Below are 17,117 nucleotides of genomic sequence, written 5' to 3' on the forward strand. Positions count from 1 at the left end.
TCTGGGACGATTCCACCCAGGCTGTGTGAGTGGGAAGTATTCTGGATTGGAGTGACTGGTGACTAATGTCCTGCAGGGCTTGGTGTTGAAATTTGTATTCATTGACATTTTTATAAATGATCTGGAAGAAGGTACTGGTAGCACCATGTCAAAGTTTGCAGATGACACTAAAGTAGCAAGAGTGGATAAGATAGTGGAGGACGAAGACAAACTATAGGTTGACCCAGACTGCTTGAGAGGAGCAAATAATTGATAGGTATGGTTTACTGCTGCAAAAAAAACCTTTTAAATTACATCTTTAATTTAGGCTACTTAAATGACAACAGAAGCTAAAAATAATGAAAAAGAAAATTAAGGTCCACAGATTCCTGCAGCTGCAACCATTTAATTTGGACAAGATGCTTGCTGCGAATGAAGCCATGCTGGAAATTCAGCTTTGAGTCAAATTTAAGTATCCATTCTGGTGACGTTTACATATACCAGTAGAATGGCCTTACTCTGATTCAAAAATGTAATCCCACCAAATGGAGTAAGTAGCAAATTTTTCCTGAGATTACAATTTTCCCTCCATTTTAAGGCACATGATTACCAGATATTTTGCAGTGGAAAACGAGCATATCAATTCAACTTCAACTTCGAGGAGCATCTTCTCATTAGAAGCTTAACAAGAATAACATGTTTCATTCATGTAAGGAGAAAGGTTATGGCCTGAATTTTCAGCTGGGCGGGCAGGCGCGATTGGTGGGCCCGGGGGCGCTTGGAAACGGACCACCGACCGCAATCAGCCCCCGATCGCGATTTCACGCTGCCTGGCCAATTAACAGACAGCCAGCCGTGAAGCAGCGCTGAAAAGCTCAGCGTTGCCGGGGTGTGGGGGCGGGGGGGAGGGCGGGCGATGACGTTCCCACAGGCACGGGTGAGCGCTGAGAGAAAGCTCCCTGAAGGCACAGAGCTGCCTCAGAGAGCTGCAGACATGAAAACCATGAAATAAAGTTTTGAAAATCAGGAAAAAAATGTCCAAGCATCACAATCAGGCACCTGAGCATACAGACGATAAAAGTGCTGTCCATATTTTACTTAATAATGGAAACCTCATCCCGGAGACAATTGCGCCATTAACTGCCCCCTTAATTGTCAGCGGGCACGCTTCCAACTTTTGTGCACACCTGCCGAGAGAAATATCGTGCAAGCGCACGATGACGTTGGGACGCTCGCCCGACATCTTCTCGTATGATTTTACGCCCAACTGAGTCTGGCGTACACCCGCCTGCGGAATGTAAAATTCAGCCCTATATTTTTGTTACCAAACACGCATTTAACACAATTTCAAAAGGAAACAAAACTTACATTTTCATTATCAAAGTAAAGCTTTTCATTTCCACCAGATCCTTGCCAAGCAACCTAAAACAAATCAGAAGTCATAAACATTTTCTCTTCAAATTAGATGATCACCAGACTTAAACCAATAAGGGATTTTACAGATATGATATTTTATAGAAAGGCGAACAAAATATCACCTTGGAAGCACCACTTGCAATATTTGAGCTGGATTTTACCAGCCCTTTAGAGACAGGCTGTGAGGCATCAGAGGCCCCCACCGAACCCCAATAAATCGGTGATGGAAGGAGGGGTTAGAGGTGTGGAGTACCGTCATCTTCCTACTGCTATGGCAGCGATGGATAAGGTGAAGGGCAGCCCTCCCTCCCAGAGGCCAAGTGAATCACTTAAGTGGCCAATCAAAGGCCTCTCCCCATTGCCAGCAGCATGAGCTACACTGGGCCCTCCACCGCGTCAGGAGACTGCCCGCTGAACCTTTGCAGCCTCCATATGGGCTTGGTGCAGGTCCTCCTAATCAAGCACCATGCGGCCGCTGGACATGCCCCTAGCAGCAACGGCCTCCCCATGGCAACATCGCCTCCTGCCCTCACCATGGTTATCCCCACACTTAACCAACGAGTCCCTCCAACCCTCCCAGGCCAGGGGCTGCCTGTCTGGCCCAGGCCCCGTTCACCAATTCACCAACAGCTATGTCCTTTCAGCTGGGAGCAGTCCCTCCCTTAGATTGACAACTCTTGGAGGCTCTCGTCCCCGAAAGGGACTTAAGTCTTACCAGCAACTAATTAGTTGCTGGGTGGGAGTAAAATACAGCTGAGGATCTCCTAAATGGCCAAGGTGGGCTTGCTTCCAGCTTTCGAACCTGTTATTGGGGCCTCAGCCGGCCTGACTAAATTCAGCCCTTTGCGTGCAAACACTTAATGGCTTTGTATTAATTTTTTTCTTTTTTCATATTCATTCATGGGATGTTGGCATGAGTGGCCAGGCCAATATTTTATTGCCCCAACCCTAATTGCATTTGAGAAGGTGGTGGTGAGCCGCCTGTTTCAATTTCTGTTATGGAAACAAATGTATTCCTTCTTCAAATACTAAAACCAGAACTCAACAACCCTCTTGTAATGCTGTTGTAAATGAGCCTGTTTAATTCAGTTACAGTCTCCATTCTATTTCTATCCAATGTAGAAAATCATTCTTCTGCGGAAACAGACTGAGAAGAGAATCAGGTTCAGTTGTAATGTCCCTTATAGTTAAATATTCTGCTAACACCATCTTGCCTTACATAGACATGGTAACAAAGAGCTGCTGGTTCCCATGGAACTGCCACCCAGCAATGAGAATCTTAAGAAGAGCTGAAAATTTGGAATATCAAATTTTAAAAATTAACAGACAGTCAAGGCTTTCTCTAATGAGCCACACAGTCACAGAAATGTGCTTCGGTTAATAAGTCTGAGAATCAGCCACATGTCCACGGTCATTGTCATGATCAGGCACATCCTCTGTGCAAGCCCATACTCGGTACCGGGGCAGAAGTAAGCATGCGGCATAACTCTTAGTCTCAGTCCCAATGATTCTGAAGAGAAGAAAAGAACCTAACTTCAGTATTAACTGATTCTTGGTGTGCATTACAAGACAAATGTCAAGTAATGCAGATTGAAAGAAATGCAATATACCCCTACAAGTTTAAAAAATTGGCAAATATGACAAAACCCATGTTTGAACTTGCATGATACCTCACTAAGTTTGTTAGTTGCCAGATCTCCTAGAAGTAACGTGTCAGTGCTATGAGCCACCAGGTATCGATCTTTACCCATGATCTTCACTTCATCAATTTCATACCCATAGTGAGATTTCAGCACGACTCTGGTACCAGTTGAAAGGTTCCTTACTATAACCTGATTGGGATAAAAAGACAATAATATCTGTTTCTAGTTTCTTTTATTTGCTTAACTTATGAAGTATTTGAAATACGTAGGTATTTTTACAGGTCAAAGTAATGCAAAATATCATCCACTTTACACAATTCATTGGGACATTCAATAACTTCAAAGGTACAATTCATAGGACCTGATATTTGTACTATGTAAGGCAATACTTTAAGATGCGACACTGGAATTAATTACAATCACAAAGGCACAGTACAAGCATTAGGTCCCAAGGATCATGGCAGGGAGGCAGGAAATACAGCAATAATCATGGGCAATTTTAATCTACATAAAGATTGGAAAAATCAGATTGACAAAGGTCGCCTGGAAAAAGTTTCACAGAGTTTTTTGGGACAATTTCTTAGAGCAGCATGTTTTACATCTAGACCTGATAACGTGCAATGGACAGGATTAATTAATGACCTCACAATAAAGGAACCTCTCAGTAGCAGTGATCAAAACATGTAGATAGAGCTGGCTAAAGTGAACTGGGAAATGAGGTTAAAGGGTAAGTCAGTAGAGATGCAATGGCATAAATTTAAGGGGATATTTCATAACACTCAGCAAAGATACATCCCAATGAGAAAGAAAAACTCTAGGAGAAGGATGCATCATCCATGGTTAACAAAGGAACTTAAAGATAGTGTCAAATTGAAAGAAGAAGTATAGAGTTCTGCAAAGATTAGTGGTAAGTCAGAAAATTGGACAGAATTTAAAAACCGGCAAAGAATGACTAAAAAAGAGGAAGGAGAAATTAGTGTATGAGAGAAAGCTAGCTGGAAATAAAAAAACAAATACAAAGAGCTGAATTTTCCCCCCGTTGGGGGGGAAGTTGATGGGCGGGTGCATGCGGGCGCACTTCCGATTGGCGCCCCCAATCGGAGGCATGGCGCCATTTTACACGGGCAGGCCAATTAAGGCCCAGACAAGCTCTAACCAGTGGAGTGCTACATAGATCAGTGCTGGGGCCTCAACTATATACAATTTATATGAATGGCTTTGGATGAAAGAAGCAAATGTATGGTTGCTAAATTTGCTGATGACACAAACGTAAGTAGGAGATTAAGTTGTGAAGAGGACATAAGGAGTCTGCAAAGGGATTATAGATAGGTTAAGTGAATGGGCAGATGGAGTATAATGTGGAAAAATGTGAACTTGACCGCTTCGGCAGGAAGAACAGAAAAGCAATATATATTTAAATGGAGAGAGATTTTGCAGAACTTGGTGGTACAGAGGGATCTTGGTGTCCTGGCACATGAATCTTGAAAAGTTAGTATGTAGGTACAGCAAGTGAATAGGAAAGCAAAAGGAAGTTGTTGTTTATTACAAAGGGAACGGAATATAAAAAGCAGCGAAGTTTTGCTACAGCTATACATGACGTTGGTGAGACCACATCTGGAGTAGTGTGTAGAGTTTTGGTCTCCTTACTTAAGAAAGGATATAAATGCATTAGCAGTTCAGGGAAAGCTCACTCGACTGATTCCTGGGATGAGGGGGTTATGTTATGAGGAAAGGTTGGACAGGTTGGGCCTGTGTCCATCAGAGTTTAGAAGAATGAGAGGTGATTTTATTGAAACAGACAAGATCCTGAGGGGACTTGACAGGGTGGATGTTGAGAGGATGTTTCCCCTTATGCGAAAGGCAAGAACTAGGGGATACAGTTCAAAAATTAGCATCTCCCATTTGAGATACAGACAAGGAGAAATTCTCTCTCAGAGGGGGTCATTATTCTGTGGAATTCTCTTCCCCAGGGAGCAGTGAAGGCAGGGTCATTGAATATTTTTATGGTCGAGTTAGATAGGTTCTTCAATAAAAACAGAAAGTGCTATAAAAACTCAGCAGGTCTGGCAGCATCCATGGAGAGAAAGAGACAGCTTTAACGTTTTGAGTCCAATATGACTCTTCGGAGGAGGAAGAGTCATTTTTGACTCAAAACATTAACTGTTTCTCTCTCTCCACAGATACTGCCAGACCTGCTGAGTTTCTCCATCACTTTGTTTTTATTTCAGATCTCCAAAACCTGCAGTATTTTGCTTTTATTTTAGATAGGTTCTTGATTGACAAGGGAATCAAGAGTATAGGGGTAGACAGGAATGTAGAGTTGAGGCCACAATCAGATCAGCCATGATCTTACCAAATGGTATAGCAGGTTGGAGGGGCCAAATGGTCTATTCCTGCTCCTAATTCGAATGTTTCAATGAAAGAAAGGAAAGAAAAACAAATGCAGCAATTTACACACAGTAAGCTCTCACAAACAACACTGATATTGATCAGTTAATCTCTTTTTGTGATGTTGATTAAGGTATAAATGTTGGTCAGAAAAGTGGGGCTAGCTCCTCTGCTCTTCTTCAAAATAGTGCTACTGGAACTTCTGCTTCCACCTCAGAGGGCAGACAGGGCCTTGCTTTAATGACTCATCTGTAAGATGGCATCTCCCACAGTATAGCACTCCCTCAATACTGCACTGGAATGTCAGCCTAGATTTTTGTGCTCAAGTCACTGAAACAGTGCTATTAGGTTTTGGTTATATCCAGCCTATATGAAAAACAAAATGTTTCAAAAATAATCTTTTCGAAGGACAACATGAGAGGAAGAGGGCTTGGTTGATTACATATTGTTATTAGGGTACGAACTTTGTGTTAAAATTACTAGTAATGTACAATTATTTTTACTATTCACTTATAAATTCAAATTCCAAGACTCACCTCTTGTACTACACCAATAGTAAAAGGGAAGTCAATTTTTGCTACCTACCTGACTGAGGCCAACATATGTCATTTCAAACTTGTTCTTGTAAATAGATCTACGCAGACAGCAATCAAATTGTTCCACACCTCCGCAAAGAGTGCCCTGAAAAATTAAACACATATGTTTTCTCTTCTGTAGTTTTAACAAAACAGCTAACAAGTATAAAATGGGAAATACATTTTTTTTTACTGCTAAAACCCAAAAATATGTCCATCATAAATATATCTCATAGTAGGAAGTTAAGCATTTGTCTTAAACTAATCATTTAGTCATTGCAATTAAGTTTCACATATAAAGATAGATTTACTTAAAGTTGTATTTTAAAAGCTCATAATTTATTAGTAGATTTATTTTTGAATACTAACCGCACATAGTCTGGAACCATCCTTTTTCCAAGCTAAGGCAGTAATAGTGTAAAGATTTGGGATCTCCTTTGGTCTAGACTCATCCCACGCATTTCTACGAGGACTCCAATTTAGTACTCTGAGCCTGCAAAAAAGCACCCAATTTAGGCCACTGACTAAAAATAAATTAATACCTCACAATGTCCAAAAGTTATAGCAAGTTTTTTCCTAACTAAAAAAAAAACATCTTCACAATAAAATTGATAAGATACAAATGGTTAACAAATCCGGTGTGTAATTGTCTCTACTGAATGGAATTTTGCCGTAACAAGTAAATGCAAAACCACAATGAGAAAAATGCCAAAATGTAGAATAGTATGTCAAACATTCTATCCTAAAGTCAACAGTGTTACATGTGCCTAGCATGATTCATTTTCTGAAGTGATGTGATATAAACATTCATAGCAACCGTTAGAGAATACCAGGAATTCCTAACTGTGTTCAGTGATGGTTTGTAATCTAAATCATAAGTGTTATCCAGAGAAAATAAATTTGCCTTGAACACACTATTGTTTAACGTTCATTTTTTGTGCTTTTTTTAACCAATGTCAATTATCCATCGTGCCGTCCCTTTCAAACTAATTGTTACCATATAAAGAGAATACTGAATGCCACACTGTCATATTGTACATAAAGTCTTGCAGCATTTGATATCATACCTATGAGAACTGGGTCATGCGTGCATACAAGAAAATGTAATATTACAATTGTACAGTTGTACTTGACTCAGAAAAAATGCTCGTGCAGCATTACGAATCATCGCCAAAACAAAGAATGCTTTTTAAACTCATTAAATTTCTGCTATTGGAAATTATTTTTATTGCATGGTGGAGCAGGCTGAAAGGGCTGAATGGACTAATCCTGCTCCTAAGTTCTTATATTTAAAATACCTTTGTAGTTGAAAGATATGGCAGAAAAAAAGTGGGTTTTTTGCTACTATTTTTGTTATTGCTAAATTACTGAACACAGAGTTAGGAATTCCTGGTATTCTCTAACGATTCCTATGAATGTTATGACGTGGAAAATGGATTTGATTAAAAGACAACTAGTACAACATTATAAACTTAGCTCAATTCAAACATAATGGTCAAATTTGCTGTGACAGGACAACAAATGGCACCCGTTGTTGGCTAGACGTGTCCTTACCCATTTAATATTGATAGTATATTTCACTGCAAGTTGCTGGAGGTGCAAGATGGAAATGGTGCACCCCCTTTACAGAATATCTGACCTGAATGAACAGGGTAAGCAACTGTGCTAGGAAAAAGTGTCAGCTGTGTTTCTGATCATTATTCAGCACAACTGACTGAAAAAGCACAATGCATGGATTTCAAAAAAAACAAGCAAACATGGCTGTGAGGCTTCGCCCTCGTTTAAATCCCACTGTCTACGTTCACATACAAAGAATATCCAATGGGCGAGGAACCAGACTCATTGCTTTCAGAAAAGGAAAAGTTGAAGAAAAAGTGTGAGAAAGGAAGTTAAACTTGAATGGAATAACATACCCCAGTCATAATTTCACTAACCTGCCTATATTCAGCCATCTATGTGGATAGGAACTTGGGCAATTTTAACTGGGAAGCACAATAGTTTAGCATCCTCACCTCCCCCACCCCCAGCTCAGCATTTTCACCAATTCAACATGGGGAAGAAATGGTTGGTATATTTTATATCACTTCCAGAGTCAGGATTTTTACTTAAATATTTTATTGACACAATCTTGCACAACAAATGGCAAAACATCTCATCAATATATTTACTTTCTTTATCATTTTACCTGTCATAGCTGCCAATGACTACAGACTGACCACTCGGGCTGGTGGCAGCTACAGTGAACTCCTTTTCTGTGGAATCTCGGCCATAATCAAACTGTTGGATAATATGGCCCTCCTTTCCATAGGCAATGATTTTCTTATCACATCCAGCAGCCACAATGCTATTTACAGCCCAAGCCAAGGCATAAGGTGGACAACAGTGTGTAGCTAGTTTTCCCTGAAAAAAAGTTGCATTCATAATTTTATTAGGGTACCACTTTACCCAATAGATGCCAAATTATTACAAAGTTAGTGAATACATTGGTTGTAATCTTGCAAAATTCCCTGGATTCTGGAAAGATCCCAGCCGATTAGAAAATCACAAATGTAACCACCCCACCTCCACCCCCCCACCCCACTACCACCCCCCCCCCACCCCCAACTACCAACCACCCCCCCCCCCCCCCACTACCAACCACCAACCACCCCCCCACCCCCCCCACCTCACGAACGCAGTACACTAAATTGAGGGAAGTGCAAGTGAAATGCTGCTTCACTTGAAAGGAGTGTTTGGGCCCTTGGACAGTGAGGAGGGGGGGGAACTACAGGGGCAGTTGTACCTTCTGCAATTGCATGGGAAGGTGCCGTGGGAGGAGATTGAGGTGTAGGGGGTGATGGAGAAGTGGACCAGAGTGTCCCGGAGGGAACGATCCCTGCAGAATGCCGCCGGGGGAGGGTGAAGAGAAGATGTATTTGGTGGTGGCATCATGCTGGAGTTTGCGGAAATGGCAGAGGATGATCCTTTGAATGCGGAGGCTGGTGGGGTGATAAGTGAGGACAAGGGGAACCCTATCATGGTTCTGGGAGGGAGAGGAAGGTGTGAGGGCAGATGCATGGGAGATGAGCCGGACACGGTTGAGGGCCCTGTCAACCACCGTGGGTGGAAAACCTCGGTTAAGGAAGGAAGAAAAGACATGTCAGAAGAACTATAAGCTGGAATCACCAGAAATTGAGACAGAGAGGTCATGGAACGAAAGTGTCAGTGATGGACCATGTGAAAATGATGGAGGGGTGGAAATTGGAAGCAAAATTAATAAATTTTTCCAGGTCCAGACAAGAGCATGAAGCGGCACCAAAGCAATCATCGATGTACCGGAGAAAGAGTGTGGGAGAGGGCCTGAGTAGGACTGGAAAAAGGAATGTTCCATGTACCCCATAAAGAGACAGGCATAGCTGGGGCCCATGCGGGTACCCATAGCTACACCTTTTACTTGGAGGAAGTGAAGCGAGTTTAAGGAGAAATTGTTCAGTGAGAGAACACGTTCAGCCAGACAGAGGAGTGGTGGTGTGTGATGGAGATGTTCTGCAGCTAATATTCTGCCTAAAATCTTTTACTGAAATCTACTAAATGTAGGTTCACTTTATGAACCTGTCCCTGTCACCATTGACAAAAACAGTAAAGCCCACTGGAAGTTGAAGATACTATTTTATGACTATTCATGCCACTTGAATTAATATAATACCTGTGAGTCACCCGCCCCTTCATCATCAAAATAGTAGCGTACAATAGTGCCATCTGCATGACCTGACAGAATCCCTTTACCTGATAAACTGAGAAAAGAACATATGAAAGTTATAAATAATTCATACTTTTACCTGTTCAAGAATGTATGCTAATTGTACAGGAATCAAGAGGCATAAATTCATTTTTGGCTATTGCTCATTTTCTAGATATGGCCTATCAGCAGCCCGTTGTGCACCTTGGTTTATTTTCCACTTGAAGTCAATGGAAAAGTACATCAGGTGGCTTGTAAAACAGGCTACCAATTCACAAGTCAAATGTTAAACCTGAAGCAAGGCTCACAGTAGGGGAGTCCAATACCAGTAACAAAATCATCTTCCCATTTATAAAGAAGTTTACAATGCATGACAAAGAGAAAGCACTCCTCCATGATAGAATGTCTGGCAGTTACAGGGAAAACAATACTTACTTTGAAGTCAATGAAACTACATAAGAATCAGTTCCATAAATAGTTGAAGACTTGTTTGTTTTTGTGTTAGCTAAACGAACCTATGTTAAGCAAAAATAATATTAATTGAGGGTAGAAAAACACATTTAAGAATATTGATTTTAAGAACACATGAATATTTACAAGATCTTAATCATTTACTCAGAAGTAGCTTTACAAAAATTACTATTTTCAAAACACCACTTTGAGGCAAAACTTGATTAATTTAGGCTTTCTCATTTTAGAATTATGCTTGTGTTAAGAATGACCAATTACACAGGTTTGTATAAATATTTTTTATGCTAGTAACAATTAAGATGAAAGTTAATTTAAATGTTCCACACGCAGCTGTCTGGAAAAGCTCACAGAAGATCTCTTACAAATGTGCATTCTATTCACACTGCAGGAGCTGTAAATTGTCTCTTACACAACAAAAAATACTTGGAGGTAATTCATTGTAACTAGCTAATTTCAGGCAATCAGGTGTTCATCATAAAAGTTAAGCTTGAGTACCTTACAACCATCATCTGGATCCCAAAATTAGATGAATGCCTTCTGCCAATTACTTCTGGAGCTAAGGAGCTTGCTAAGCTATTTCAAAGGGTATTCAGAGTCAATCAGTTAGGGACATAGGAATTAGGAGCAGGAGTAGGCCTTTCAGCCCTTCGAGCCTGCTCTGTCATTCAGTAAGATCATGGATGAACTGGTTGTGGCCTCAACTCCACTTTCCTGACTACCCTCCATAACTCTTGACTCTATTGTTCTATCAAGAACCTGTCTAATTTAGTTCAGGCCAGAACTACACTTAGGCCGGCCAGCCCTTGTAAAATGAGCAAACTCCCTTCACTGAGCAATGTGAGCAAATCAATTGACTCATGACCTCTGGGTAAGATAGTCCAGTACAAGGCATGGCTCAGTTGGTAGCACACTTGCCTCTGAATTGCAAGGTCTGGATTCAAGTTGTACTGCAGGGCTGCAGCACAAAATTCAAGGCTGACACTCCAGTGCAGTACTAAGAGAGCACTGCACTGTTGCAGGTGCAGTCTTTCAGATGAAACATTAAACCAAGGCCCTGTCTGCCATTTTCTGTTGATGCATACGATCCCATGACATTACTGCGAAGAAGAGTGAGAGCATTAATCCTGTTGTCCTGGCCAATATTTATCCCTCAAATAACGTACAAATAACACATTATCTGGTCATTACCATGTTTCTGTTCGAGAGTGTTGGCTGAGTGCAACTTCGCTGCCATGTTTCCTACACTCCAACAGTGATTACATTTCAAAAAAGTACTTATGGGCTGTAAAGCGTTTCAAGGTGGCCAGTGGTCATGAAAAGCACAGCAAAAATGCAAGTCTTTCTTTTTTTCTTTTTACTGCAATCTTTTTCCTACAGTATCCACCAAATTAACACATTTGCAGTATACAGTAAATATCGGAACTGTTTAAATTTTAAAAGCACACCTTTAACGCAAGATTCATGTGGGCCAACAGGACACTACTAGATATGCCCAGTAAAAAACAACTGGGTATTATTGAAAAGGGCACCTCGATAAATTAAATAAAAACAGAAAATTCTGGAAAAACTCAGCAGGTCCGGCAGCGTATGTGGAGAGAAAAAGAGAGTTAACGGTTCAAGTCCATATGACTTCTTCAGAGCTGAAGAGAGGTAGAAATGTGATGGATTTTAAATTGAAGAGGGGATGGAGCAAAATACATCAGGGATAGGTGGAGCTCAGGAGAGATTTGATGAAGATGTCATGGACACAAGACAAAGGGAGTGTTAATGGTAGTGTGAAAGACTAAGGAAGGTGCTAATAGTGGCGCAAAGGTCAGATTGCAGAACATGCTAGTAGCAGAGTAAGGGTTAGAGCTCTCTGAAAGCAAAACATTAGAGCAAGTATCAAGGAGCTCTGTGGGAGAGGGGGTTGGGGAAAAAAGTAGAAAAAAATGATAAAATGGTGGACAGAGTTCATGGTCTGAAGTTGTTGAACTCAATGTTAAGTCCAGGAGGTTGTAAAGTGCCTAAACGGAAGATGAGGTACTGTTCCTCCACTTTGTGTTGGGCTCCACTGGAACATTGCAGCAGGCCAAGGACAGAAATGTAGGCATGAGAACAAGATGGTGAATTGAAATGGCAAGTGGCAGGAAGGTCGAGGTCATGCTTGCGGACTGAGCGCAGGTTTACCGCAGAGCAGTCACCCAGTCTGCGTTTAGCCTTCCCATTGTAGAGGAGACCGCATTGTAAGCATCGAATACAGTAGACTAAGTGGACGGAGATGCAAGTGAATCAATGCTTCACCTGAAAGGAATGTTTCGGGCCTTGGATGGTGAGGAGGGAGAAGATAAAGGGGCAGGTGTTACACTTTCTGAAATTGCAAGGGAAGGTACCATGGGAAGGGGGTGAGGTGTTGTGGGTGATGGAGGAGTGGACCAGGGTGCCACGGAGGGAACTGTCCCTACGGAATGCTGACAGGGGAGGTGAAGGGAAGATGTGTTTGGCTGTGGCATCATAATGGAGTTGCTGTAAATGGCGGAGGATGATCTTTTGAATGCAGAGGCTGGTGGGGTGAAAAGTGAGGACAAGGGGGACCCTATCATGGTTCTGGGAGGGGGAGGAAGAGGTGAGGGCAGAAGTGCGGGAGATGGGTCAGACACGGTTGAGGGCCCTGTCAACAGCTGTGGGGGGGAACCTCAGCGCAAAGGAAAGGAAGACATGTCAGAAGCGCCAATTTAGAAGGTAGCATCTTCGGAACAGATATGAGGCAAGCAGAGGAACTTGGAGAATGGGATGGAGTCCTTACAGGAAACAAGGTGCAAGGAAGTGTAGTCAAGGTAGCTGTGGGAGTCGATGGGCTTGTAATGAATATTGGGAGACAGTCTATCACCAGAAATAGAAACAAAGAAGTCATGGAAGGGAAAGGAAGTGTTGGAGGTCATACTATCACTTTTGTATTCACAACACAATGGTGGCAGTATAATCAAACCTTAGGGTAATAATGTTAATATAATTACAGGCTACATCGAAATCTACAGCACTATGTTTATAACTGTTACGAAAGTGTCTAATTTCAGGATTCATAGATTTTAGGAGTATAGCTTTTAGTTAGGGGATGGAAGTTTTTAAAATGTAACATGAATGAAAACCCCGAGGCAAAATTTTCAGCTCGGCAGGTGGGCAGGCATGTGCCCAATCCGCTCGAGTGTAAAATGACCTGTGTTGACGTCGGGTGCGCGTCCAGATGTCAACACACAGTCGAGCAATATTTTGGTCGGCGGGTGCGCTCGGAAATCAGCAGCAATTAAAAGGCCTCTTAAGGCCATTCTAGTATCAATTGACTGACATTCTTTGCTGCCCGTCCAACTTTACGGTTGGCTAGCAGGCAAAAAGGCCAAGCGACCTTGCACTCTTTAGGAAACCTCATCCACAGGCAGGATGAGGTTTCCTAAAGCAAATAAAAATAAAATAAAAAATTTAAAATTTATTTAATAATATGTCCGTGCTCATGTGACAGAGTCACATGAGGGGACATGTCTTATTAGAATTTTAATTTCATTTTTTTTTAAAACTCTTCAACTTCCTGAGGCAACTCTGTGCCTCAGGGAGATTCTCAAGAGTGGCACTCGCGCGCACGCATGAGGTTCACACTCCCTCTCCTCCCCCCGCCCACACAGGCAGCATTGAGTGCTGCCACTCGCGTTTCACGCTGGGCAAGTCTTAATTGGCCCGCTAGCGGGAAATCGCCTTCCGGCCCCGGTCACGGGCGGTGGTCAGCTTCCCGACCACCCCTGCGGAGCCCGTCCAACAAGGGCTAAATTCTGCTCCTGGTGAAAGGCTGGTAAACATACCTAGAGTCATTACTATTCAAAGGGTGACCTATGTTTATTTAATAAACTCAGTTGGAAGGGGAAAACATTAAACAATGGATGGCCCCTTTATGAGCTTCTTGGTGGAGGCAAGATGTCTAAAGTTGTCTTCATGAAGTGTTTAAATTATTCATGTGGGTCCCAGATCATAGAAAGGTTTGAAAGCAATGAGTAAACAAGGGAAGATCTGAAAGTATCCATACACTTTTCTGCTCAAAGGACAGGTTTAAAGTTGGAGGTACTCAGCAGGTCTGACAGCATCTGCGGAGAGGGATACAGTTGACGTTTTGAGTCCGTGTGACCCTTCATCAGAACATTCTGATGAAGGGTCATACGGACTCGAAACGTTAACTGTATTCCTCTCCGCAGATGCTGTCAGACCCGCTGAGTTTTTCCAGGTATTTTTGTTTTTGTTCTAGATTTTCAGCATCCGCAATATTTTATTTTTATCTTAAAGTTGGAGGTAATTGGTTTAATTCTCTATCTGGGACATGACAGGTATGCCACTTTGTAAGGAAATAGGTTATGCCTTTTGTTTTAGGTTTACCAGTGTGGTTTCTCAGAGCAGCTTTGAAACAGGTCTAGAGCTGGGAAAGATTGGAAACAGGCTGAGAGAGAGAGAGGGAGAGAGAATCTGCCAGAAGCTGTAAAAGAACTGCAGACTGGAAGCAAAGGGCTTTTAGAAATCAGGGGTATTCTGAGTTGGAGTCACTGGTTAAGAAAGTAGTGAGGCTCATGCTTGAGCTGCGGTGTCCACCATTGTGCAGTGCTTAAAAAAGAGAGTTGAATGCCAGGAGGAGGACTTCAGGAAATGTTATACCTTGGATAACAGCCAGAACATTGAGGAGAATCAAACAGAATCCCTGAAAGCTGCAGCACACCTTGGTTTAGTTCCAGGAGAAGTGAAGGAACGCTCAAGATCCTTGAACATATAGGAGAACTCTTGGGTGGAAATAAAAGTAGAACAGGGAGTGACCCATTGAGATATTCAGGTTTAAAGAATAAGTATTTAGGAAATATAGTGTTATATTCTTGCTTTGTCTAATTCTTGTACAAAAACAGTTTTTGTTTAAAAACGTGAAGCCTTGTGGCCAAATTCTCTCAGTTAATAACCGGGTGTTCGAATTTCTTCTTTAAAATTTAATGGCCTCCCTCGAGATAACATATCACAAAAGCCTCCATCCATTCAAATTATCTTTTCCTATCCTACACACACATACCTCTATTCTCTCAAGCATGCATCAATTCTCACATTAAATGTAATGATATTATCTGCTTCTTTTATTTATTTATTTTTATTCTTGATGGGGAACAGTATAGTAGAACATACCTTTCCTTCAGCCAATCCAAAAACAATTGCTTGATCTGCTGGCCAGATTAGACATGTAACAGCACTCTAAAATATAAAACATAAGATTTTATAATTTGAAAAGCAATAATGAATTTTGTGACGGAGGCCTTCACTGCTTATCAAACCAACACGTCAATTAAGCTAACAAACTGCCACATTTTATTATAAGTTACAGTTAAAAACATTAATAAGTTTCTGAGTTTCTGTTAAACCTGTTGGACATACACCTATAGAGTAGCGAGCTTAGTTCTGCTCACAGACATTGAGGCAAACAACCAAATGATTCTGGACATGAGGACCTGGATTTTCGCCGACTCAGAAACTCTTTAAAAAACACCAAGTGGGACCTGATTCCGGGATTCCCGTCCCCTTTCTTGTTCCAACGATTTTCGCTGACACAGGTTAAGGGTGATGGTAGTGAGTCTGCACCCAGCACTCCCATCCTTGGCTACTCCATTGAGGGCGTGGGCAGTTCAAACTTCCTTGCAATTTCTGAGAAGTTGGGCCCCTACCACAAGAATACATGGTTCACACCTCTCAGAAGAGTCATGAACAATGGAGGAACCCTTGTTCCAAATAGGGGACCAAAAAAAAAAATCAGCTATCTGCTCCTGGGATTCTTTAATTGACAAGCTTTGAAATCCAAAAAAAAACTGCTCTTTCAGTTTCAATAGTTAATTGCTGTGTTAAAAGTTAGATGTGTTTTTACCTCAGTGATTGATTATAGGGCAATACCCTGCAAAGGTAAGTTGACCATTACATTGATCAGCATTTCTTAAGTGCTCAGATGCAAGCATTAGAGGACATTTTCATGGATAAAGTGCGATTAAGTACTCAAAACTGAATAAAACACTGCTTCGGAAGTCTACTGTCATGATCTGAAGTGATTTAAATGTCCACTGTGCTTTAAATTTGAAAATAAAAATTGGTCTGCAGCTTTCACTTAGAGAAAAAAAAGATACTTACTCCTGAACTACTGTGATTGACATGGCATCTGGTCGAGCTTCGGAAAAAACCACAGCCATCTATTCTTGCAATTTTAATAGGCTTGATTGCTTCTATTCGTAATGCTTTGTTTTGATAACTGGGGTCATGAAGAATTCTTGGCTGAATTTCAAAAGCTACAGAACCATTGCTATAGAGGGCTGTGTAGACAGTTTGACTGACAGTTTTAAGGGTTCTTAAAAGATTATCTATCTTTGATGTGGTTAATGAATAATTGTTTGATTTTACAACAGATTGACCACTTGAGGGGATTTAACTTATTTTTGAATGGCTTTTCAGTCTGAAGTACGTTTGAGTGAGAATTCTAGAATTGTCAAAAGCTTTTTTTTCATGTCCATTTCAAAGACATAGCTCCTGAGGTCTGCCCATTGTGGATATGGGTTGATGAATTTGGAGGATACATTGGAGCATGGAGGGGTCATGGGTGGAGAAGTGAGAGTTTGGGGGCCTGACATCATTACAACTGGGCCAATGTTCCAGTAAACAGAAGTGGGCATTCCAACCTGCCAGCCTTGCCATCTGTCTGCCTCCAGTGCCGCCTCTGGCCTGCTTCCAGCGGCATCAGGCTTGACTCCATCGTCCTTGAAATGAAAGTTTAGCAGTCGGAGGCCTTTTTAAAGGAAATGGGTCTGCTGGATTGGGAAGTTCCCTACTCAACTTTCCCATTTCCTCCATAAAAATCTGGCCTGAGGAATCTTAGTAACACAGAAATCACATGATAGA

The 17,117-nt window shown here is 41.6% G+C and overlaps 1 protein-coding gene across 2 annotated transcripts in view; it reads right to left on the minus strand.

The window, feature by feature from the left end:
- Window positions 1-17,117, minus strand: part of ift172 (intraflagellar transport 172) — a 154,458-nt gene that overhangs the window by 125,865 nt on the left and 11,476 nt on the right. For both annotated transcript variants that reach the window (XM_041188324.1, XM_041188323.1), the window contains exons 5-12: window positions 15,369-15,434; window positions 10,155-10,234; window positions 9,687-9,774; window positions 8,187-8,401; window positions 6,371-6,494; window positions 6,012-6,107; window positions 3,066-3,227; window positions 1,348-1,401 (exon numbers count right to left, since the gene is read on the minus strand). In XM_041188324.1, coding sequence (XP_041044258.1) covers window positions 1,348-1,401; window positions 3,066-3,227; window positions 6,012-6,107; window positions 6,371-6,494; window positions 8,187-8,401; window positions 9,687-9,774; window positions 10,155-10,234; window positions 15,369-15,434 — 885 coding nt within the window. The remainder of the gene's footprint in view (window positions 1-1,347; window positions 1,402-3,065; window positions 3,228-6,011; window positions 6,108-6,370; window positions 6,495-8,186; window positions 8,402-9,686; window positions 9,775-10,154; window positions 10,235-15,368; window positions 15,435-17,117) is intronic.

The sequence above is a fragment of the Carcharodon carcharias genome, chromosome 5 (assembly GCF_017639515.1).
Source record: "Carcharodon carcharias isolate sCarCar2 chromosome 5, sCarCar2.pri, whole genome shotgun sequence".
In the NCBI taxonomy this organism is placed as follows: Eukaryota; Metazoa; Chordata; class Chondrichthyes; order Lamniformes; family Lamnidae; genus Carcharodon; species Carcharodon carcharias.